The sequence below is a fragment of the Aspergillus glaucus genome (genome assembly GCF_001890805.1).
Source record: "Aspergillus glaucus CBS 516.65 unplaced genomic scaffold ASPGLscaffold_12, whole genome shotgun sequence".
Classification (NCBI taxonomy): domain Eukaryota; kingdom Fungi; phylum Ascomycota; class Eurotiomycetes; order Eurotiales; family Aspergillaceae; genus Aspergillus; species Aspergillus glaucus.
This window is the reverse complement of record NW_019170464.1, coordinates 763,659-786,743: the sequence shown is the minus strand read 5'-3', so window position 1 is coordinate 786,743 and position 23,085 is coordinate 763,659. Positions and strand designations below refer to the sequence as shown.

The 23,085-nt window shown below is 50.5% G+C and overlaps 8 protein-coding genes across 8 annotated transcripts; 3 read left to right on the top strand and 5 right to left on the bottom strand.

Annotated features, from left to right (window-relative positions):
* Positions 1–361: 361 nt before the first annotated feature.
* On the bottom strand, positions 362–901 carry ASPGLDRAFT_418591 (uncharacterized protein). Its single transcript, XM_022545499.1, has 2 exons — positions 716–901; positions 362–660 (listed from the first exon to the last, which is right to left on the bottom strand). The coding sequence occupies exons 1-2, from the start codon at positions 818–820 to the stop codon at positions 514–516; spliced, it is 252 nt and encodes an 83-aa protein (XP_022400321.1). The 5' UTR covers positions 821–901; the 3' UTR covers positions 362–513.
* Positions 902–1,327: 426 nt separating this feature from the next.
* ASPGLDRAFT_1493365 (uncharacterized protein) lies at positions 1,328–3,505 on the top strand (the record flags this gene model as incomplete). Its single annotated transcript, XM_022542025.1, has 2 exons — positions 1,328–2,189; positions 2,772–3,505. Coding segments are annotated over 2 exons (1,596 nt in total), but the record flags the coding sequence as incomplete, so codon positions are not given.
* A 430-nt stretch (positions 3,506–3,935) lies between these two features.
* Positions 3,936–5,362, bottom strand: ASPGLDRAFT_127740 (uncharacterized protein; the record flags this gene model as incomplete). The annotated part of the gene is made up of 2 exons (XM_022540738.1): positions 3,936–4,313; positions 4,376–5,362. The coding sequence occupies 2 exons, from the start codon at positions 5,360–5,362 to the stop codon at positions 3,936–3,938; spliced, it is 1,365 nt and encodes a 454-aa protein (XP_022400319.1).
* Positions 5,363–5,703: 341 nt separating this feature from the next.
* ASPGLDRAFT_82929 (glycosyltransferase) lies at positions 5,704–7,574 on the top strand. Its single transcript, XM_022550193.1, has 2 exons — positions 5,704–5,815; positions 5,866–7,574. The coding sequence occupies exons 1-2, from the start codon at positions 5,758–5,760 to the stop codon at positions 7,383–7,385; spliced, it is 1,578 nt and encodes a 525-aa protein (XP_022400318.1). The 5' UTR covers positions 5,704–5,757; the 3' UTR covers positions 7,386–7,574.
* Positions 7,575–7,862: 288 nt separating this feature from the next.
* ASPGLDRAFT_1493355 (type I polyketide synthase) lies at positions 7,863–16,054 on the bottom strand (the record flags this gene model as incomplete). Its single annotated transcript, XM_022542024.1, has 6 exons — positions 15,660–16,054; positions 15,323–15,591; positions 15,138–15,270; positions 11,046–15,081; positions 8,791–10,987; positions 7,863–8,753 (listed from the first exon to the last, which is right to left on the bottom strand). The coding sequence occupies exons 1-6, from the start codon at positions 16,027–16,029 to the stop codon at positions 7,863–7,865; spliced, it is 7,896 nt and encodes a 2,631-aa protein (XP_022400317.1). The 5' UTR covers positions 16,030–16,054.
* A 436-nt stretch (positions 16,055–16,490) lies between these two features.
* On the top strand, positions 16,491–18,449 carry ASPGLDRAFT_58691 (cytochrome P450; the record flags this gene model as incomplete). Its single annotated transcript, XM_022548334.1, has 4 exons — positions 16,491–16,642; positions 16,696–17,099; positions 17,162–17,373; positions 17,427–18,449. The coding sequence occupies 4 exons, from the start codon at positions 16,491–16,493 to the stop codon at positions 18,246–18,248; spliced, it is 1,590 nt and encodes a 529-aa protein (XP_022400316.1). The 3' UTR covers positions 18,249–18,449.
* Positions 18,450–18,463: 14 nt separating this feature from the next.
* On the bottom strand, positions 18,464–19,875 carry ASPGLDRAFT_48176 (RTA1 domain-containing protein). Its single transcript, XM_022546840.1, has 3 exons — positions 19,272–19,875; positions 18,724–19,198; positions 18,464–18,668 (listed from the first exon to the last, which is right to left on the bottom strand). The coding sequence occupies exons 1-3, from the start codon at positions 19,576–19,578 to the stop codon at positions 18,557–18,559; spliced, it is 894 nt and encodes a 297-aa protein (XP_022400315.1). The 5' UTR covers positions 19,579–19,875; the 3' UTR covers positions 18,464–18,556.
* Positions 19,876–20,303: 428 nt separating this feature from the next.
* Positions 20,304–22,588, bottom strand: ASPGLDRAFT_1493341 (uncharacterized protein; the record flags this gene model as incomplete). Its single annotated transcript, XM_022542023.1, has 6 exons — positions 20,304–20,932; positions 21,022–21,389; positions 21,450–21,998; positions 22,065–22,188; positions 22,304–22,381; positions 22,516–22,588. 6 exons carry the CDS (start codon positions 22,586–22,588, stop codon positions 20,310–20,312), a joined length of 1,815 nt encoding a protein of 604 aa, XP_022400314.1. The 3' UTR covers positions 20,304–20,309.
* Positions 22,589–23,085: the final 497 nt, after the last annotated feature.

Genomic DNA, 23,085 nt, shown 5'->3' with positions numbered 1-23,085 from the left:
ATCTATTTACAAGGACTGATCGCTAGCTCAAGAGATGTCAGATCCTTTGACTGTCTAACTCTGACGTTCAGACAAACTCCCATACCCTCAGACACCGGTGCAAGCACACCAATTGAGACTTGGCGGGGTTTGACTAGCACCAAGAGATCCAAGACTAGATCAGGGATCAATTCCTGTGCGATTTCAGTGATCTTGAGGGATTTGAGTGAGCCTGGTATCTTCTGTTCCCATACGCTCCCCTAAGTTTTGAGCGTCGATGATGCGAACAGCTGGGAAATGAAACAGGGATGTTGCAAAGTCCAAATCAATCCATGAATCTCCATAGGCATCTCTTAACTTGACGATTTCAAGAAAGGGAAATGGAACAGCCACGCGAAATGGTCGTTGACGGAGGGCTGCTCTGTCCACAATCTTCAATATCACATCACATGGGTTACTAAACACAAATGTGATGCTGTTCAGGGCATCTAGCCAATTGTCACGTGCTTGCGAGGGCTTGCTCCGAGTGCCGATCTAGGCGTAGCCTATCACAGAAAAATGTACATCACTGACAGCCATGAGATGGTAGGTAGTGAAGAGATGGTCGTCAATATTGACTGACGGCTGTGTCTTTGGTCCCAGGTCCAGGTTGTACTCATCAGTAAGGGCGGTGCACACTAGCTAGTTAAATAAGTCTTGATCCTCACTTATCTAAGATATTCAGATATTCACTTACATTCGTCATCTTCCGTCTTAGGTCATAAGGAAAGAGGCGGTCCATTTCCTCGCACCAAAACACTCCCCAGTATCGTACAAAGACCAGAAAGCCTGATTGGTACATGACGTGATGGTTCTCAAGGTACCAACGAAGGAACCCTTCAATAAGTTTCAGTGTGGCATTCTTGAGCCAGTACTTGTAATCTGGTGGTTGAAGCAGTAAAGTAAACCTTAAAATTAGATTAGCAACCAAAGAGCTATACACAGTAGTAAAGACGCACCTTTGAAAATTGCATCGCACAAAATGCACATTTCATTTTGTTGATTCAGCGAAATTATTCTCGAAATGAACATCAGGCTGTTGGACGAAGCTGTTCCAGTCTACAGGGCCCGCTGTTTTGTTTTGCTCTCCTGAGTCATTGGTCTGGCGGTATAATAAACTTCTTTCAGTGACAGCACCGTTTATGTATGAACTGGGAGTCATAGAATTTGGCAGGGTTTCTTGGATGGAAGAAAAAAGGAAAATAAGAGAAGTCATGTACGGGCAGACGGCGGCCATTTTATCTTTTACACTCATGATGTACGCGCCAGGTATAGACCTAGATATAGAACGAGGACAAATTTAGTGGCCCCGGGGGGTGGGTTTCAAATCTGCGAAATCAACAGTCGCACGCCTCACAATGCCATCATCTTCAGCGCATACAAGCACGGCGCATTGCAGGAGCTGCTCGGTCCCGAACATACAATCGATACGGCAGGTGAAATGAACGACATGCTGGGTAGTGTGCTCGGTCTCTTCGACCCTGGCCTGCCAATTCATCTCGTCCGGGATAGAGATGAGCTCGAAAGACAAGAATTTGCCTTTCTAGCTGAGAAGAAGACTAGACTGTGCCCCAAGTTGGTGAGTGTATCTGACCTGCGATTGAAACCGGATCCGTCTTCGCCAACAGGCTGTGCTCTCTACTGCGGCTGCCAGGGGGTAGGTGAAAATGAACAGCAGCTAGAGCGGGTCCATCAGATAGCTTTGTCGCTGTTCACTGATGAGTTTAGCCTGCTTCCACAAGACATGCTCCGTTATTTGGCAAAAACGGGGGTAAATTATATACGCACTACCTTACTCGTGAATGATGAGAGGTTCCTGGGCATTGTCTTACAGGAGGTCGAGAAGCTTGTCAACAAACAAAAGATACTCACCCCAGAGGCGGGTGAAATCCCCCGCAAAGGAATCGTGCCTACGATCTTACCAGGATCCCCGGAGTTAAAATCAAAACAACTCGGCACGAAGAATGATTACATTTTGAAGGCCTCTCGCCAAAGCCGCGGAAGAGGCCATGTGCTTGGAGAAGAACTCTCGGAGGAGGAATGGGAAGTGCACTTGCTGAATATGCAAGACCCAATTATTCGTGCAGACACAACTTCGTATGTCCTGCAGCCATACGTACGGCAGCCCAAGTTCGATATCATCGTAGACAAGACCAGGACGGTGCCTGGCAGTTACATTGTTGGCACTTACTATGCTATCAATGGCCGTTTTCTTGGGTTGGGACCCTGGCGCTCGGGAACCAAAAGATTTGCAATGTCTTTGGTGGTTCTTGTGTGCTTGTAAATTCGATTACCCTTGCAAACGCCTAATTTGGGACAGCATTGGGAGTATTTACATTAAAGGCAAGTAGTGCAATGCCTAGTTCAGCGAGATGAATAATGCCACGAATGTAGAAACTACTTCATGTCGTCTGTCCCTTAGATGAGATGATCGATCAATGCTGATCAAGTACGTATTGGATCGGTGTCAAATAGGATTCGCTGGAAGCAAATGATCACGTCAACTTAATACGGCTGCTCATTCTACTAATCGGACTTTTGCGGGCCGAAGTCAATATGCTGGTTATAAAAAGTTGAGTTCTCTTCCAAAGAGCTCTCCTGATCTGGTTTGATAACAGACCAATGAAACCCTCTCCAACCTGACCTCAGGAAATTTCTCATCTTATCTTCTTTTACCATGGGCGGCATCGGTACACTCTCGCACCTGCAACAGACATGCTTATGTGTTATCCATCCGGAAGACTTACGTCTAGTACCAAATACTACTTTGGCGACTGGATATGCCCTCTACACGACCAGCCCTGCATTATTTACAGACGGAGAGGAGAAACTTGAAAGGATCCACCAAGTCGGTTTCCAGCTGTTTCTTGATGAATACCGGTCCCTCGCTCCTGAAATGCGACAGCATCTGGCACTGTATGGCGGCAACGACGTACGCAGCATGCTTCTGGTCCATGGCAAGCGGCTCCTGGGAATTATTCATCAAGAACTAGACGCTTTAGTGACCAAGTATCGTGTTCTGACGGAGGAACAAGCTGATTTGCTCCGAAAGGGAGTCATAATCACCATAATCCCCGGATCGAGGGAGTTACAGCAGCTCATCGACTTGCACTATCAGGGCAAATTGTCCAAAGACGACTACATCCTCAAATCAGTGCGCTCAAGTCGTGGTGCAGGAATACTCTTCAGCGATGAGCTGAGCGTCTCCGAGTGGGAGGGAATCCTCAACAGTCAGAAGACCCCAGAACTGAGTCGGGATAGAACGCTTTATGTCATACAGCCAATCATCAAGCAAGCGGAACAGGAAATGTTCTTGGATGAGGAAATAGGGACGCAGACATGTCAGCAAGTTGGCACATATCACGTTGCCAATGGCAAGTTTCTTGGATTGGGAGCGTGGAGGGCTGCCGTGTCAGATCAAAGAACGTGGAACATGGCAACCGGACAAGCCTGGAAATTGGGGAGTATGGTAATGTTGCATGAATAAATGTACCTGGCAACTGCAGAAATAATGGCACCTCCAATTTGGATATAGAAGACCATATTCGGGGCATAGTTTCCTGTATTGTCTTAAACCCACCTTTTGGTGTCACAAATGGAGCATAAAGATTTAAAAGTGAGATGGCTTAAACACGCTTGCCCATATGATTACCAGAATATTTTGGCTGAAGTCTACTGAGAAACTTGGATGAGTATTACTATCTAGGTAACGTAAAATATTTGACCAAGTTAGATTCAGCTGAGAACGAAGACTGAGCACATTCCATCACATATGGACCTATGATAGCATCGTATCTATAGTTAATGCGTACAAATATCCCAATCATTCCAGTGCCTCCCTCGCCTGCTGTAGTTCCTCCTCACTCGGCATATTCACAATCATCAAATATACCACTTTCTACATTACCCATTAGCACCTATCCATCCCCAAGACACGAACAGAAAGAACTCACCTTCTTCAACTTATTCGTCACCTTATTCAGTCCCTCCGAAACACCCTCCTTTGGCGTCGCCTCCCCATCGCCTGTGGGACTGGATTCTGTCTCCGGATGAACACCATCCGCCACCTCTTCCTGGGAGACCTTTCTCTCTTTACGTTTCGCATACGCTTTCTTGCCCTGGTTATATGCGAACCCGGCCGCGGTATACTTGAAGATCTGTTTCTCCGTGAGACGGCCTCCGGTAAGAAGCGCAACGGGGGAGCCTTCGCTGGCTGGGTGATTTGGGTCTGCGTAGCGCGAGGTGAATTCCGGTTCGGGGCCTTGAATCAAAGTACTGTCGGGATCTTCTGCGTTCTGTATCGCTTATGGTTAGTATATAACATGGTATAGTATAGTATGTGTGGATGAGAACGTACAAATCTCGCCTGTGCCCTCTTGTCCCGGTACCCTGCGGCAAACTCGATCTTCCGCCTCGCCTTGTCCTTCATCGTATCATTCTTCTTCTGCGTCTCGGGATCTAGATCCATCTTGTCCAGAGTGGGAAACTCGAGTGGTGCAATGTCAGGAATGAATTGTGATTCCCCGTTGGCCTTTTGGAACTTATGCTTGAGCTTGTCAAAGTTCCCCTCCCCTCCCCTTGCCATAGCAGAATCAACGGTCTGATTCATGTTGAAGGTGACGTATGGATCATCGATTTCGGGGTTCCAGGTCATGACGAGGCAGAAAAGACCACGAGGAATGAAGAAGTCGCGATTCGCCGCGTCGAAGAAGTTATTCGACTTCCGTCGCCCATCCATGGCGATGGTCGTTTTGATCGCAAGTTGAAGCACCACGGAGATGGCCATCCCTATCCCCGGTGAGCCTAGGGGGATAGCCATTAGTGTAGCAAAGTTGAGCAATCCCAACGCCTCGCATCCCCGGCACGACTGATTCGCCCGGTCAACGAAGTCGAGGAACATGTCCTGGTCGATTCCGAAGGCGTTCAGGTCCGGCGCGTAGGCACGCACAAAACCTCTGGCTCGAGTGCGAGGCCGACGTTGAGGCAGAACAACTGGATATGGCAGGAAGGGTCTCTCATATGAGGGGGGGAGGGGGTATTGCTGGGCAAATGATTGTGCAAGGTGGGTGTGGTCGATGGTCTCGTTGATCGCTGGTGATTGTTGAGCTGCTCCAAGCAGTCGGTCTTGGGCCTCGTCGAGGTCCCATTGTCGTTCATGGTCATTATTGATTTCGTCTAGCTCACTGCTGTCTCTCTCTCCCTCCTCTCTGTCTTGATCGAGATCTGCATCTTGCTGTGGATCGCTCTCAGCCTTGTGGGTTTTCTTGGCCGTGATACCTTCAGACACCAGGCCAACTGTGGCACCGACAGTGTTGAAAACCTTCTTACGGGCATAAAAAAACATGATTTCCACCTGAATCTGAATGTGAAGGTGGAATCACGAGGAAGGATTCAGGCGGGGAGAATTGAGGGGGATGAGGGGACTACTATTTATATCCGTTTCAGTTTTCTTTTAACTACTTACAGAGTAGTTATCGCCTGAAATAAGCCTTGCACATCATCACTAACTTGGGCTTAGCCCTGATCCTTCACCAACTCATCCAACAAAAGCATATCATACTGATTGGATAGAAGCTTCCGATTCAGCCACACAAAAGTCGCCGATGAGCAAAGTCGCCGTCGCAGCATTATCCCACCACAATCACTTGTAGGACTCAAACTCCCCAATGTATAGAATACAATATAATCAGACTGCATTCGGCGTATCCACAATGTCCGTTCAGCATCACAATAGCAACTATGGCACAGCAGAGGCGCATTCTTGTCGTTGTTGCAGGCGGGGGCTACACCAACGCAGGTATGTCAATAAAATTTCACCAAATTGAGCTGGAAGCTGATGCCGTCTAGCTCCTCTTCTCAAATTGTCCTCCATTCTCGCAACCCGTGGCTATATAATTGATTTCGCAACCCTCGCTGGACGTCGGCAATGGCTGTCAAATTCCCCTTTTATCTCGCGGCTTCATATCGTCGGACCTGCCATTCCTAAAGAGCAGGAAGAAGAAAGTTACGAGCAGATGTCCCAATGGGCAACTGATTTGATATGCAACTGGGGTGCTGTATTTGCTGCCAAAAAGTACCTCGAATCCTCATGGCCACATGTATATCACAACCTCACCCAGTTGGTGCTTGACCCAGCCACCCGGCCAGATTTCATCCTGGCAGACTACTTGGTAGATGCAGTCCGAGACGTCTGTTTCGAGCATGACGTTCCATTCGCAATGCACTGGCCTCAGATGCCGACTGGTATGATGCATGCTTCATATATCCCCGGCATCCCAGGACTCCAGGTCGAAGTCTTGACGTCCGAGTTCGCAACTCTATGGCAGCGCTTGAAAAATGCCGTCCGCATCTACACAGCCTTACCGCACTTCCTTGAATACCAGCGCTGGGTGAAGCAGATGCGGCAATCGGCTGGCGTGTCCCGACAGCTTCCTATGCTTCCAAGGCCCGACTATCTCTGTCTAGTGAACTCCTTTTTCGCCCTCGAGGCAGCCAAAGAGACCCCCCCCAATGTTGCAGCCATTGGGCCTGTTCTTGCCGATAAAGTCGACGAACTCACAGAGCCATTTCCCTCATTTCTCCAATCGCGTTCCCGCGTTCTTTACATTGCGCTAGGCACGCACGTCTTGTTCCCTCACAGGGTACTAGCCGATCTCCTGTCTGGGGCGATCACCGCTCTCCGAGCCAGTTTAATCGATGGTATCATTTGGGCCGCGAGTCCCAAAGCTCGCAGACAACTCGATACCTCCGCCCTTCTCCCCTCACCAACCGACTCTAGCGACGAAACCACCCTCGGCAGTCTCCTAGAGAACAAGCACTCATCCATCCTAACCGCCGACTTTGCCCCCCAGCGCCCAATCTTACATGATCCCCGAGTCGCTGTGTTCATCAGCCACGCAGGAGCATCTTCAACCAACGAAGCCGTTGTGGCCGGTATCCCTGTCATCACCTTACCAGCCTACTTTGACCAAATCCAGAATGCAATGCGATTACGAGACGCAGGGGTCTCGGTCCCACTGCAAAAAGAGACCCTGAGTGCGTCCGATGTCACAGCCGCCGTCACACGCATACTCAATGACATTCGCAACGATGGTCCGATCATGGCTAATGTGCGCCGTGTGTGTGGAATCGCCCGCATCGCCGCGCATCGAAAGCATTTGGCCGTGGACTTGATCGAGGAGGTTTTGGTCGATTGGCAAGGACGGCAACGTGAACGTCGGTTGGGGGTGAAACAACCCCGGGGAATGCACTTGGAGACTGCAGAGGCACGAATGCCGAGGTGGAAGGCGAGGAATTGGGACCTTTTCGCGTTGATGGCGTTACCTGGTTTATTGGTTGCTGCGGTTGTTATGGCTCGTTTTTTCTAAATCTAGGAATCGATAGAATTACTGTACTAGAACGAACACGGTCACTGGTGTGCTTTTTTCGGTCTTATTTTTGAATAGAGCGTATTCTCAGGGAGAACGTTTGGTGACTTTGGCTTCGTCATACAGGCATGTGGTTAGAAATTGTCCTTGTAATTGCACAGTATAAGCCATACTAATACTATAGTATACTGTAATTTCCATCGATGGTAATTCTTATTCTTATGATATGTTGATATGCTAATATGTTGAAACAGTTAAAGAGTTATGCACAGTTAAAGAGTTATGCTTTACACAAGTATGTAGGCATATATCCGTTTGTACTCAAACGAAATGCCTGCTCTTTTTGCAGCTATACGGAATGTTCTAGATAGATGCTTTCTTTGTGACGATCTATCAATGTGGCCATATCTCCCTCTTGCGTTCTAGTTCTTTACACCAAAAAAAAACTCCATTTATGCTAGTAGATACAATAACAAACTATTCATCAGAAAACTTAGGAACCATCTCAGACGTGCCAGCAATCTTCCCTGCAAGGGATGTAATGGGCACGCTGCTCAAGAGATCAAACACAGATACTTCAGCCTTGATATCCGCATAGATCCAATTCCGAAGCTCCACGGCAAGCAAACTGTCCACGCCATAGCTACTGACAGGCTTGGAGGGCTCGATATCCTCCGCCGACACCACCATAGACTTGGCCAACTTCTTGACCAGCGCTCCGGTGACAATGTCGCTGGCCTCGTCCAGACTTTGGCATTTTCCGAGCTGTGTGCTCACGGAAATCTCATCTTTCCCGCTACCCTGGTTGGACTGCTGATGCGCGCCAACCCGCTTGATATGACCGAACTTCATCTCCTTGAACCACCAGGGGTATTTCTCTCCCATTTGCGTCAGCATACCACCGGTTCCAAGACCGGTGATAACCTGTGGCGGGACCACGCTGCCGGGTGTGCTCTCGCCGCGGATCGTTGCTTCGAGGATTCCGATGAACTCGTGTTCGTGGATACCCAGGAAACTCCATGACTTGGCGTTGTCGTGCACTCGGCCCTCCGTGCCCTGCTCTGCGATGTATCCCACACCGAGCATCATGCCGACATCGATGGAGCATGCGGCCATGCCCTTGCTGCGTCGGTAGTGGGCGATCGCATCTTGGTATGTGTTTCCGGCCGAGTAGTTGCCCTGGCAGGGGGAACCGGCGATTCCAATGACAGATGAAAGAAGAACATAGAAGTCCATGTCCTCGGGAAGGTGCTTATGGAGGTTCCAGCTTCCATTCACCTTTGGCAGGAGTGCCCCGGTGAATTGCTCGTGTGTCATATTTTGGTAGAGCTGTTGTGGTGTTAGAGATCCCGGTCTGTCTGGAAAAGTCTGGGTAGTGTTTTAAAAAAAAAAAAAAAAAACTTACGGCATCTTGTAGGTCCATCGCGCCCTGAATCACACCCCGAACCTGAGGCCAAGATTCCAACCGGCATCGCTCAATGACCCTAGCGACCTGCTCCTCGTTTGATACATCGCATGGCCAGGCATCCACTCGAGCTCCCTGGGCCGTCAACCGGCTTACGAGATCTCTTGCTGCTGCCTTCTTGGTTCCAGATCGTGAAAGAAGCAAGATGTTTCGAGCACCATTCCCAACCATCCACAAAGCGATAGCTCGACCGAGACCGCCACCGCCACCAGCAATCAGGTAAGTAGCATCTGACCGGAATCGTACCGGGGCAGCGGCCGCAGGGACGACAGATACAAGGTCGTCGTCATGGGCCTCAAGAACCAATTTTCCAGTATGCGCACCTGTTTGCAGCAGACGGAATGCCTCTTCAACCTGTGAGAATGGCATGGCTTGTACCGGCGCAATCGGCTTCACGACCTGGCGACGCAATAGGTCGACAGCGTCGGCGAATACACGAGATGCGGTCGCAACATCCCAGTCGAGCAAATCCAGCATGTTCACGGAGTGGAAGGACACATTGCGGAGGAAGGGGGCCATGTCTAGGCCTGTATTGCCTGCGATGTCCCGTTGACCGAGCTCCACGAAGCGCCCAAAGCGGGCAATGGCTCCCCAGCTGGTACGCAGTGCCTCCCCAGCAAGAGAGTTCAACACCACATCAGCACCTCGGCCGCTTGTCAGACGCATCACTCCCTGCACAAAGGATGAATCATCGCGGCTGTTGAGAACGTGCGACTCTGGAATCCCATATGTGGTTGTCAGCAAGTTCTTCTTTGCTTCGGAGGAAACTGTGACGAAAACGGTGGCCCCAATGGACTGTGCCAGCATGATTGCTGCCTGGCCTACACCTCCGGCTGCTCCATGGATCAAGATCGTCTCTCCGGGTCTGAGGCGAGCGACCGTCGATAGGGAGTAGAGCGCAGCGCTATAGATGAGAGGGAGCGAGGCAGCCGTGGTGAGGTCCATTCCGTCCGGAACGCGCTGCACCATTGCTGCTGGTGCCCGGGCAATGTTACCGAAGGTGCCCAGTTTCCAGGTCATCACAGGAGTACCCGGCTCAAGTGTTTTGACATTGCGACCGACCCGGCGGATGATACCGGCACAATCGACCCCAAGTCCGGACCGGGACAGTTGTCCCATGGCGACCATGAGGTCCTGGGAGTTCAGGCCGGCGGCTCTGACTGTGATCTCAACATCGTCAGCTCCAAGAGGCTCAGCGGCGACCCGGTCATCCTCGAATCGAAGGGTCTCCAGTCTTCCCAGGGTACCAATTCCCAGAGTGAGGGGCCGGCCATCTTGCTTGAAGGGTGCTTGCTCCGGTGCTGGAGCAGCGTACCAGGAGGATGAAAGGTCGTTGATACCCTTCTCCAGAAGTACCCTTTGAATCATTGGCATGCCATTTCGGATTGCATATTCCCAGTCAGGCCGATCAGAGTCTTTGGAGTCACTTGCATGGCAGAAGACCTCCAGCATAGCTGCCAAAGCGTCTTCATCGGCAAGGTGACGACCATATTCGGCATCTAATGATGTGAAGGAAATGTGATAGTTTTCCGATCGGATGCTTCTCGCTAGCCCGGACATGAGGTTAGACTGTGGGTTTTCACTGTTGACCGCACCGCCCCGACTGACGTAGGTAATGCTTCGCGTGGTGAGAATGAGGTGCTTTAAAGCATCCCAGTCTCCCGAAGAGATGGTTGGCAAGAACGCATTGTCTCGGTTGGCATCCAGCAAACAAAGGCACGACTTCTCTTGCAAATCCAACGCCAGAGTGTCCTGCAGGCAAGCGGTGGATACAAGAGATCCACGTTCCTGCAATCGCGCCTTCATCTGTTCACTAGCAACGGCCACATCTGGCTCTGGATTAGCAGGAAGGACAATAATAACCTCCTTGGGAGCCGGTGGCTTCTCGGACGCGGAAGCTCCGCTAATCATGACCGAAAAGCCGGTGTCGCGGGGATCGGGGAAATCCTTGAAGTCGACTTCAATACCATCAAAGCCAGCTTGCAAGAGGGCGTCGTTCCATTGGTCCATTGACAGGGTTGGCCCATGGTGGCGGCCATCATCCTCGCCATACCACCAGCCTTCCAACGACCCGACGACCATATGGAACCTCATCTTTTGGAATTGAGTGAGCTCACTGAGGACAAGCTTGCCATTTCTATACAACATGTCGCAATTAGTACTACTGTTATGCTCAAAAAGGGATGAAAACTTACGGCTTCAACAGCTTCCTTGCGTTCTGAAGGGTCTTTCCAATCGACCGGGTTGCGTGCAGAACGTTAGATGCCACAATCATATCATATCCACCCTCCTCAAAACCCTGAGTGACAGGGTCTTCTTCGATGTTGAGCTTGGCAAAGTTCATGTAGGGAACCCAAGGTGCCAGCTTTCTCTGGGCCTTCTCGAAATACCCAACACTGATGTCGGTGAATGTGTAGCTTTCGAATCGGGGGTCTGTACCTCCAGAGCCGCCCAGCGTCTGCAGCACGGGCAGGGCGGCAGCAGCAGTACCACCGCCGATTTCAAGAATCTTCATGTCGGGATTCTTGTGCGCCAACTGGTCGACGTACCAGGTCATTTGAGCATAGTGCTGTTTGGTGCCGATGCCGGACTGATAGAAATCGTGTAGGAAATTATCGGACATCAAGATCTGAAGGGGAGGGATTTGGCCACGCAGAATCTGGGGAAGATGTTTGCCATGCTCAATAAGAACTCGACCATCGGTGGATGTTTTCGACACGCGCTCTAGGAGGGACTCTTCCGCCTCCGGAGTCATATTCAGCCAGTCAACCTCTGGGGTCTCCAGCTGATAGCCCAGGCTTCCTTCTTGGGCAAGTCCCATGTAGTCTCTCATGTAGTCGTAGAATAGCTTGAAGTTCCAGGCATAGGATTCAGATTCCTCAACCGAGCATTCTTGCATCACCCGCTTGATGATGACCATACAGGCCATCTCAATGTCGAAGAGAACTTGGCGATCTTCGTTTTTGACATGGCCAGTGGCACTGACACAAAGCTTGCGCAGCTGCTCGGGCTGCATGAGAGAGAGATCTTCCTGCCAGTGGAAGTGGCTGCCGATCTTGCGAAGGTCTGTGTCGTTGCTCGTCTTGGTGTTGAGCCTTCTTCCTCGCATACCCTCTAGAACAACAAGAGGCTTGTTCCATTGTTCGCCGGAGACCACAATATTTGATTCACCCTGATCAAACCCAGTCTGCTCGTAAGTGGCATAGCCGTTCAAGATATCGCCAGGGGACTTGGGCACATCCGCAGAGACATAGAGACGTCCGATCCCCACAGGGACCCTGGGAGCGTTCAAGTCCTCGTCGGCCTTCAATGAAGAAGGCACGGCCATCTGGAAAATACTGTCCAGAGTAACCGGGTGAATCACGTGGGGGAACTCGAACTGGTGTGGCATAATGCTCTTCGTGTCCGAAACCTTGACCTGACAGGTGCTGCAATAGTCGCCCTTGTGAATCTCCGTCAAAGCCTGGAACACGCCACCGTAGTACAGGCCGATGGAGTTCAGTTGCTCGTAGAAGTCTCGGGGGCGCTGGAGGCGGGAGCAGGCATTCTGCACAGCTTGGTATTGGCCTGCATAACGCTCTGCAGCCAGCGCATCCTCGTCGACAAACACCGTGTTAGGAGAGGTCTTGTAGTCGATGCGAATAAGACCAGAGCAGTTCAGCTCCCACGTATCCTTGCGGGAGTAAAGCTGGAATTCCTGCCAGGCAGCGTCGAGCGACTGAGTTCCTTGCCGGTATGGCCTTACATTGAGCATTGTTTCAATGCCAGAGTCGTCGGCGGGCACAACGATCGCCTTGCTAATGATGATGTCTCGCAGCTCATATCCAGCAATAGGGCGCGAGGAATCCGCTCTCTGACACATGGCCTCGATTGCCATGATCATCATACCAGCTCCCGGATACAAGGCAGCTCCTTGGACCTTGTGAAGCTGGGCCCAGGGAATGTCGTTGTTTCGCAAGATATTGCGGAATCGCGGCTCAGCATCGATGCCGTCCACCGTCTCGGCACCCAAGAGGTCAGTCCTGGGGTTCTTGCGGAATCGATGGTGACGTGCAGTGTGGTGGTCCGCCCAGTACTTCAGGCTGTGGTTCCATTCAAATGGTGGCATATCGACGAGGTAACCGCCCTTGACTGACGAATCTAAATCATCAAACAGGGAGTCACCGGTGACGGGGTATCCATTTTGGAAGAGGCGACCTGCAACTGCCATTGCTGTTTCGCAGGCGTTCTTTCCACGTTCAAGAACGGATTGATACGACACCTCGCCAAGTGGGCCAAGCGAGTCGGAGGTAAGGATCTGCTTGATGGGCCCCTTGAGCGCAGCATGAGGACCGAACTCAATCAAATGCTCCACGAAAGCCTTGTTGTTGCGACGTCTCGATTTCTTCTCGGAATATTGCAGAAGACTTTTCATCGCACTAGAGAAGCTCACCGGACAAACCAGATTGGAGACCCAGTAGTCTGTGCCAAGCTCATTATTGGCCTTGACTCTCTCGCCAGTCAGGGAAGAGAACATCTGCACCTGGGTCTCCGCTGTATCGAGGGGGATGATGTCTCCCAGGGCCTGGCGATATTTGTCCGCAATGACTTGCATATGAGGGGAATGGTAGGCGATGTCAACTCTGAGTTTTCGAGCAAAGTGACCATCCTGCTTGATCATCTGCTCAAGTTCGTCGATTGCAACTGAGTCTCCAGAGATGGTTGTGCTTGCCGGGCTGTTCATGCACGCAACTGTCGCGTTGCCCCGAGGGAGACGGCTGATATACTTCTGCGAGTCTTCCGCTCCAATCCCAGTTGCCAACATTGAACCATACAAGCCTGGCGCAAAGCCACGGATGCAACTGGAAAGGTGGCCTCGGTAGTATGCGATCTTCCAGGCATCCTCGCGACAAATAGCCTCCTTCGCATACGCAGCGGCAATCTCACCGCTGGAATGACCAATGACAGCAGTTGGCTTGACACCCCATGATTTGAATAGGTCCACCAATGCGATTTGAAGGGCTGTACATAGCGGCTGGCAAAGATCCGGGGAGTCCAGTCTGGAGGTTTCCTCGTCACGGAACAGCTCATTGAGCAGGGACCAAGAGGCGCCTAGGGTGACAAGGTATCTACCTGCGGCTTCCAGGCTGGATCTGAAGACAGGCTGTGCGTACAACTCGCGACCCATAGCAAACCACTGGGCTCCTTGCCCGGTGAAGACAAATGCAAGCTTGGGGCACGTCCGCCCGCTTGAGGTGCGAACAGGCTGGGCAGGGAGCGATTCGAGCTGTGCGATTGCCTCCTTGCACGAGCTTGCAACCACAAAGGATTTCCACGGAAGGACACTTCTCCGGTTCGCCAGGGTGATTGCAAGTTTGGCAAGCAGCTTCTTCTCTTCCTTCTCGGTCAAATCATCAGAGACCTTATCCGTGAGATACTGGGCGAAGGCCTTCGCATTTCGCTCGACGCCACCTTGGTCGTTAGAGCTCCACAAAAGCAGCTTGGGGCACGATGGAATTTCCGACACAAAGGGATTAGAGAAATAGTCGCTGACGGAGGTCCACGACATAGCATCTGAGCGGTTGCTGGAGAGCTCAACTCCAGAATCGGGGGTTCCGAATGGGGAAGGGCTTTCGATGGCCTGGACATTGTGCTTTCCGGTGATACGGTGGGCCTGGAAATAGTGGTACGCGTCGTCGATAATGCAATGAGCGTTGGTGCCTCCGTACCCAAAGGAGTTGATGGAAACACGGCGGAGACCCGCGGTCGGCCAAGGCAGTAGCTGAGTCGGAACTTGTAGGTTCCATTCATCCATTGGAATTCGTGGGTTCGGCTTTTCGTACCAGATCGATGGCGGAATCTCTCCCTTCTCAATCATCATGATACCCTTGATAACCTGTACCATGCCCGAGCCGCCCTCGAGGTGGCCAACGTTGGATTTGATAGAGCCCATAATCAACGGGTTCCCTGTACCCCGGGCGCTACCAAAAGTTCTTCCTAGAGCGCCCGCTTCAACAGGGTCTCCAGCAGGTGTTCCAGTTCCGTGGGCCTCAACATATTGTGTATCAGCGAGGCTCAAACCTGCCTCTGCGTAGACACGCCGAATGAGCGCCTCCTGTGCCTCTCCGGAAGGAAGGGTAATTCCAGGAGTGTGTCCGTCCTGGCTGACCGCGCTGTTGCGGATGACACCCCGGATAACATCGCCGTCTTTCAAAGCCAGATCAAGTGGCTTCAGTACACAGAACCCAGCACCTATCCCATGACGTTAGTCATTGCTCAAAAACGGGTTGTCAAATGAGAAAGCCTACCTTCTCCGCGAGAGTATCCATTGCCCTTGTGATCGAAAGACTGACACTTTCCGTCTGGGCTAAGGAAGTGCAGTCGGGTCATCGAACCCATGATACCGGGCATGAGAATCAGATTGGTACCACCAACAATTGACTGTCCACTAAATTAGCTATTGTATGCAGGAGGGGGCTATCAAGGGACATACCATGGTGGTTTCTCCTGTACGCAAGCTCTGGCATCCCAAGTGCAGAGCCGCCATGGATGATGAGCAAGCGGTGTCCAAACTAATACTGGGTCCTTTGAAGTCAAAAAACCACGAAATTCTGTTGGACATGATGGCTGATCCAGTTCCGGTTCCGTGGTAGAGAGGAAGATCCTCTGGATCAGAGCCTAGCATCTCACTGTAGTCTCTAGTGAAGCATCCCACGAAACACGATGTGCTGGATCCGCTGACATCCTCCATTCGAAGTCCAGCTAACGAAAGAGAAATAAGGTTAGATTAAAGTTTCTCAATATCACGAGGTTTTCCAGTGTAAGCTTACCGTTTTCGAGAGCTTCATAGGTACATTCAAGCGCCATTCGTTGCTGAGGGTCCATAGCTTCCGCCTCTGGAATGGACATGGTAAAGAAGGGTGCATCAAATGCAGAGATATCCCTCTTCATGAAATGGGCTTTTCGGACATTCAGAATTCCGTGCCGCTCGTGGTGAGGGTGGTAGTAAGCGTCCACATTGAACCGATCTTTGGGAATGTCGGAGAGGGCACTTTTGCCCGCTGCGATCATATCCCACAGTTTCGTAGGGTTCTCGGCATCACCGGGAAAACGGCCAGAGAAGCCAATGATAGCAATTGGCATCACAGGGTCCTCTTCGATTCCGGAGAAGGAAGGCTTGGTGGTGTTGGACTGAAACATGGTGTTTGATTCGTGGTGGACAAAGAGTAGCAATGAGTTGTGTTGAGTTGTTCTGAGATTGATGTTTGATGATTTCCAAAGGCAATTCTACCGGAGATCTTGCTCGATATTTATCCTCAAGTCGTGTTGAAGAGATCTAAAACCAATTGCGAGAAAACGCCTTGCTTCCTTGTATAGATGTCGCCGCGGAAGCTTTTCGCATAGAATGCAACCATCACAGCTGCCGAAATCTGACATCTATTGTTGGTAACTATTTTTATGCGAACTCGCCGGCTCGGTGGTTAATTAAAAGAATCCTTTGTCGGCGAGTTTTGAGGTTGTAAGCATGGTTTGACGATAAATAGTAAGACCAGGCTGAGTTGGGGCTGTCTGAACTGCGTCGATTTCTGGCCCCCAACTAAAATAGTACCTGCAACCACAGCAATCAGAGTTCATACTTTTCAATTAACGAGGACGTAACGATGCTTCTACTCCAATATGCCACTCCAGGGTGGTTGGCAGCGATTGCTGTACTCTCAGTGTCCCTGTATAGCGTCGCTTTAGTCGTCTACCGACTTTTCTTCAGTCCTATACGGAGATTCCCAGGCCCTCGACTGGCGGCGGCCACCTTCTGGTGAGATGCGCAACTCGACTTTGTTAGTAAGACACAAACTAATTCACCCTTAGGTACGAGTTTTACTACGATGTCGTTCTGGGCGGGCAGTACACGTTCCATATTGCTCGCCTCCACGAAAAATACGGCCCTGTCGTCCGAATCAACCCGCACGAACTGCATGTCCACGAGTTCGACTTCTACAATCAACTCTATACGGCCGGAGGACGGACTCGACACAAATGGTACTGGGCGTCGCGGGCGTTCGGGGCAGACTTTTCCACTTTTGCGACTGAGCGGCATGAGGATCACAGAATCCGTCGGTCAGCGCTGAATCCGTCCTTTTCCACGGCTCAGGTACGCAAGTTAGAGCCACTCATTCAAGGTCGAGTTGATTCCGTCATGAAGAGAGTGAGGCAGTTCAAGGCGGATGGGAGTGTTCTGCCTCTGGACGTGATGTTTGGAGCATTCTCGGCCGGTATGTTGGAAGTGTACAGATCCTAGCATTAGCAAGATCCATGACTGACAAACCCAACACAGATGTGATTACCGAGTATGCGTTTCGTCGTCCTGGACGTAAAGTCGAGGCTCCCGATTTCGACGATGATTTCCACACAGCCTGCATCAACGGTGGCAAACAGCTCTTCCTAACACGACAGTTCCCTTGGCTGCTCAAAGTGGTTCGAACAATCCCTCCTCACATGACGCTTAAATTCAACCCTTCCATGTCGTCGTTTTTTGCGATGCACAAGGTAAATGAAAACGTCTCTCCATTATCAAGTATCAAATCTAATGCGCTGGGCAGGACATTGCGATGCAGGTTAGGTCCGTCCTGGACGATCCCAGTCCCGCCAACAAAGCACCCACCGTATTCCACAAGATCCTAGACAGTAAAATCCCCGAGCACGAGAAGTCGTTTAACCGGCTGGCTTCCGACGCAGGCTCGCTGGTCGGTGCAGCGACAATCACCACGTCCTGGTCGCTTACACACGCCGTATTCCACCTCTTAAGCAACCCCAGCTGCCTCAAGAGATTGAAGACCGAGCTGGCAGACGCCTTCACCCCCGGTTCCAACGATGACCGCAACGAGACGATCCTGCCTATATTGGAACAACTACCCTACTTCACCGCCGTGATTCAGGAAGCATTGAGACTGTCGGTCGGCGTATCGACTCGCCTCTCCCGAGTAGCTCCAGATGAGGTTCTCACCGTGAAAGACTCGGCAAAGAGTGATGGCGAGTGGAAAATTCCACCCTCAACCCCAGTTTCGATGAGCCAGCAGCTGATCCTGTACGACGAGCACATCTTCCCGTCTGCATCTGCATTCCGGCCAGAGCGGTGGATTGAGGATCCAGGGCTGATCAGATACCAAGTCGCGTTTTCCAAGGGATCGCGCGCCTGTCTGGGGAAGCATCTGGCCCTCGCGGAGCTGTATCTTCTGCTCGGACGGCTTTTTTCGTCTTATGGTTCGCCGGAGGTTAGGATGCCCGGGGATCTTGGGTATCTCGAGTTGTATGAGACGGATAAGAGCGATATAGAGTGTGCGGTGGATGCTTTTTTGCCATTGCCAAAGGTTGGAAGCAAGGGAGTTAGATGTAGGGTCTTGACCTGGGAGGATGAAAAGTAGTTAGCATTTGGACGGTTCTTCCTTGGATCTCCGATCGTCGTGCTTTTTGGGGAAATGGAATTTGCGGTTGTGTTGTTCGTACCTGTGAGTATATGCGATAAGTGAAAGTATGAGTGGTCGGTTAGTAGGCGGATATATACTTCTTGGCTTTACTAGACATAACTACGTATGCTAAGCATTACTAAACCACGGGAATCCAAGCTTATCTTAACCTCATAATCTCGGCATCCTATTCATCTATCATGAAAATAATTTTCCGCTATAGAACCCAGTGGCTCATTCATTCAAAAAAATATCATCGTAAAACATCATGACTCGGGACCCTGAGGACGCGGCGGCTCAGCCTCTTCCTTCTTACGTGTCTGGAACACCAGACCCGGATGGCCCAGCATCATCGAATACACCGATGCGAGGATCAAGCTGGCTGTATCAGTAGTAGCTCACCGATGTGTTCGAGAGTTGGCTGGCTACTTACAATCCTTCAAACCAGATGAACAGCGTCTCATCTCGAATCAAACCCCCACTATACCCGGCGTGTAACTCGGCCAGCCGGTAGACGCATCGAATGGTGATCATCAGGATGGTGATAACGAGAAAGGCGAAGAAGATCAAGAACCGGTAGTGCAGAGAGTTGGCTGCCAGGAGGCCGGAACGGGAATACCGAAACAGGTAGTCGCCCAGCAAGGCGCAGAAGATGCAGATGGTGAATACCTGGAAGGCAAGACCGGCGAGGGCAAGGTCTACGCCAATTTGGCTCTTCCCGCTGGTCGAGGTGGATAAGCCACCGCCGGCCGCTTGCAGGACGAGAGAGACCACGTCACAGTTGATAAAGACCCAGTAGATATATCTAGGTGGGAAGCGCGCCAGGCTTGGGGAGAATTCATTAATGGTGAAAGCGAGGGTCACGTATATCGCGGCACAGAAATAGATGGGGGTGGTTGTAACGAGAACTATTCTTGATTAAAACTCTTGTCCCCCCCCCTCTACCGGAGTGAACTTGAATGGTGATGAGCAGGAACTTACTGATTTGGAGCATAAAAGCATTAAAGTTGAACGGGTTATAGTACATCATCACCCGACCGACATATCCGAGGAGTGCACTCACACAGCCGACGGACATGGCACCCATGAAGAACCAAGTCTTCGATTGGATCCCCAGCCAGATGTGCATCAGCCCTGCCAGACCAAATAGCCCAATAAAGCTAGCATTGGCGGCCAGGCTGGGCCGATACCCGTATAGGGAATACTGGATCGGACATATCTCCAGCGTGCAGTTAGCCTGGGGACCGAAGGTGACAATGTACGGGGGAAGCCCCGGCGGCGAGGACATTGTAATCAATCAGGCAAAAGAATGAGAGAAAGTGAGGGTGAGGGGGCTGATTGAGAAGAGGCGAAGGAAATATGGTCGACGACAGCCATATTCAAGACCCAGCGAAGTTTTAAATGACATTACGAGGGGGAATGCGCAGTAGAAGGAGACGAGGCTATGGAAAGGAAATGGCAAGGTACGAGCGCTGCCCTCTTCAAAGGATTTGAATGCCGAACGCCTAATGATCGGCACCGATGTTGGGCGGAGGCTTTGGCAGATTATTGGGGGACAGAACACAACCAACATAATAAATTAGGAGCACGAGCAGGCGATATCTGTGGTCTGCAGAGAACAGCCAGTTACCACCGAACAGCCTCAAAGGTGGGGTGAAGGGTGGAAGTTTCATGAGTGCTCAAAAGTCGCCGACAGGATCAAATGTTACTGCGCATGTTGAAAATTGGTTCCATCTCTTGATACGTTATCAATGTTCCAGCATCTTGTTCTATAAAAAGTTCTTTCTATGATCATAGATCATAAGAGAGTAGAATCCAGGCTATAGCATAGTATAGAAATATGTATAGTGAAGGGGTACTATATTTAGATATGCAGAAAAATCGACTATGTCAACGAATAATTTCAATCATTATACTAAGAAAGAGACATAAATAGAGGCAGAATGTAATAAACAAAATAGTTGAATTGAGAATGAGCATTCGCTATATACAATTGAATCATTAACACATGCCATCAAATCATACAAAATGCCTCGTCGCCTGCTCGAATTGTGATGTCAAACTGTCCTCTGTATAATTCCCAAAAGCCATCCCGATCTGCGGGCCGTGAGGACTAAATATTGTACTCCACATAGACGAGGCCGTCTGAGGCTCCCTCTGAGTGCTCGCCTGGCTTAGCCTTTTACCCCAGAAGAACGTCCCTATCGTAGCCTTTTCGACTTCCTGCGACAGACTGGCCTCGGTAGGATTTCCCAAACTCATCTCGATCCGCGGTGGGCTCGAGCTGATAATTGCACTCTCCATCGACGATGAGTGCGACTGTTGCGTGGCTTGGTCCTTGGCTGACCGGGTGTCCTTGACATAGGCTCCCATCATGGCTAGCACGCTGACCGCGGTGAATGCGAGCATGATTTTATCCTGTAGGGCAAAGGCCCGTCCGTAGCATTCTTTCACTAGCACTGCTTCTGCCGCTGGGAACGCCTTGACGGCCTCGGTGGAGCTCAGTAGTTCGGTCAGTTTGCTGGCCCCGATTATAGGGAGTAGTTCGGACTTTAAATGTGATGTGGTGATCGCTTGCCCGAGGGCGATACCGATTACGCCCCCCAGGACGCGAACTTGAGTAATAGAGCCCATGCAGATACCTAGCACAGTTAGTTAGCCGGCTCAATATTGAATTGGAAAAAACTTTTTTTTTTTTTTTTTTTTTTTTTTCCCAGGGTGGTTGACTGACTGATGTCCTGCTCTTTCATACCCACACGCGCGGTCATAGCCAGGCTACTCAGTGCCAGGCCAAAGCCCAATCCCAGAATCACCTGGTAGCCAAACTGCGCAGACGGGACTGGACCGGACGTGACAGGGAGCGTTGTCATCAAACTGAGCCCAATGATCTGTAAAAAGAGTGATGCGACCAGGACATGCCAGCCAATTCCAAATATACTGATGAGCATGCCAGCAAGGAAAGAGCCAAAGGCTGATAGCAAAAGCAGGGCCAACATGTCTACACCGGCATCGACCGGACTGAGCCCATTCTGTAACTGCAGTCGCTGCGGAAGAAAGATGAGGGTCATCATGAAGGGAAATCCGGTTAGAAAAGCCGTCCTGCTGCTGCGTCAGCTATCTCCATGGGCTTCGAGTCAATAGGCAGACACGGCTACGTACAGAATTGCAAGCCCTGAAAATCGTTGAGTGACGAGATTAGTGGGGAAGAGGGGAAGAATCCTTCGATTAAGGGATGAGCGACAGAGAAACCATTGCCAAGTACCAAATGCAATGAAGCAGAGCGCCGCGACAACAAAACATGCCACAATGGTGCCACTGTCCCACGCGTAAAACGTTCCTCCCGATTCAAGCGCAAAGATTAGCAGAACTGATCCGGCCAAGGAGGTGGCAATCCCGATGAAATCAATGCCCTGGATGGTTGCCCATGTTGTTGGCAGCGGTCCTGCATTGCGAGGGAACACGGCTATGACAAGGATGGAGATGATGACTCCCGGAGGAAGGTTGAGGTAAAATACCCATCTCCAGGTGGTATGGCTGGTGATAGCGCCCCCCAGGATGGGACCCAATAAACTAGCCACCGCAAAGACAGAGCTCATCATTCCAACTGCTAGACCGGCATGTTGTATTGGAGTCACTTCTGCGATCACGGAAATAGCAAGACTGTACAGTCCTGCCCCGCCGATGCCCTGGAAAGCGCGGAAAATGATACTATCAGAAAGACAACGGAATGAGCTGCTCTGAGTTGTGAATGTAAAAAGGAACAGAAATACGTACAGCATCTCCATTGAACGTGCCAGTCCACAGGCGAGGGAAAAGGTCGTGAACAAACTTAGCGCAGAAATCAAGGTCGTTTTCCGGCCAAACAAGTCACTCATTCGAGCAAAGATAACCAAGAAGGCTGGAAGATGTTAGCAGGACTGCCCAAGTTACAACTGAAGAGAAAGCATTCTTTCCTGTATAAGTGATCAGATAGGAAGTTACCACCCAATTTCCCTTTTCATAGTTTCCCATACTCGACGTGATCGAGACTAGCGACGTAGCAATGATACTAGTCTCGAGGGCAGACAAAAGAAGCCCGAGACAGAGGCTATCTTGTTAGACGATGTAATTGTTTTTTTTTTTTTTTTTTTTTTTTAAGTCAATTTATGAATTACATACCAGAAGATCGTGATCCATAGTTTCCATCCGCTGAGATGTGTCAGGCGGGCAACAGGCAGTTTCCTACTGCTTTCTGCATTGCTGCCCTGGGCATTGACTGTATCTGAACTTTGAAGGGATTCCGGATCTGTAGAACCCATTTTGAAGAGGTAATTTATTCAATAACTGAGAGAAATGCACGGTGGAATACTAGATAGCTAGGAGGTGTAAAGGTTTTGACATTTACACGGCGCACTGCCATAATGACAATTCATCAGATAGGGCTCACAAATATCGACATTACGAGTACATCATCAACCGTCATGGGTCTAAAAAAAGACAAACCTTATGTATATACTGAGGGTTCATCGGCGGCTTTAATCCATCGCCCCCAGATGGCATGGGGCGATGGAGAAATCTCACCTCTCACCACAGCTTCTACAAAATAGTATGAGATTTGCGTGAGATAAGATAAAATGGAAATGACTTGCAGACTAGGACAGATGTGAAACACAATCAAGATCCTGCCGTATGGGGCTTGTTGGCTTAACATTTCAAGCGATTGGTTGTTATGCGCCGCCCCATGACCGGGCATTGCTTAAGTACAAGTAAGCTTCACAAGGAGTAAGGCATTCTATGGCTGTGTAAGTGCTTGTCT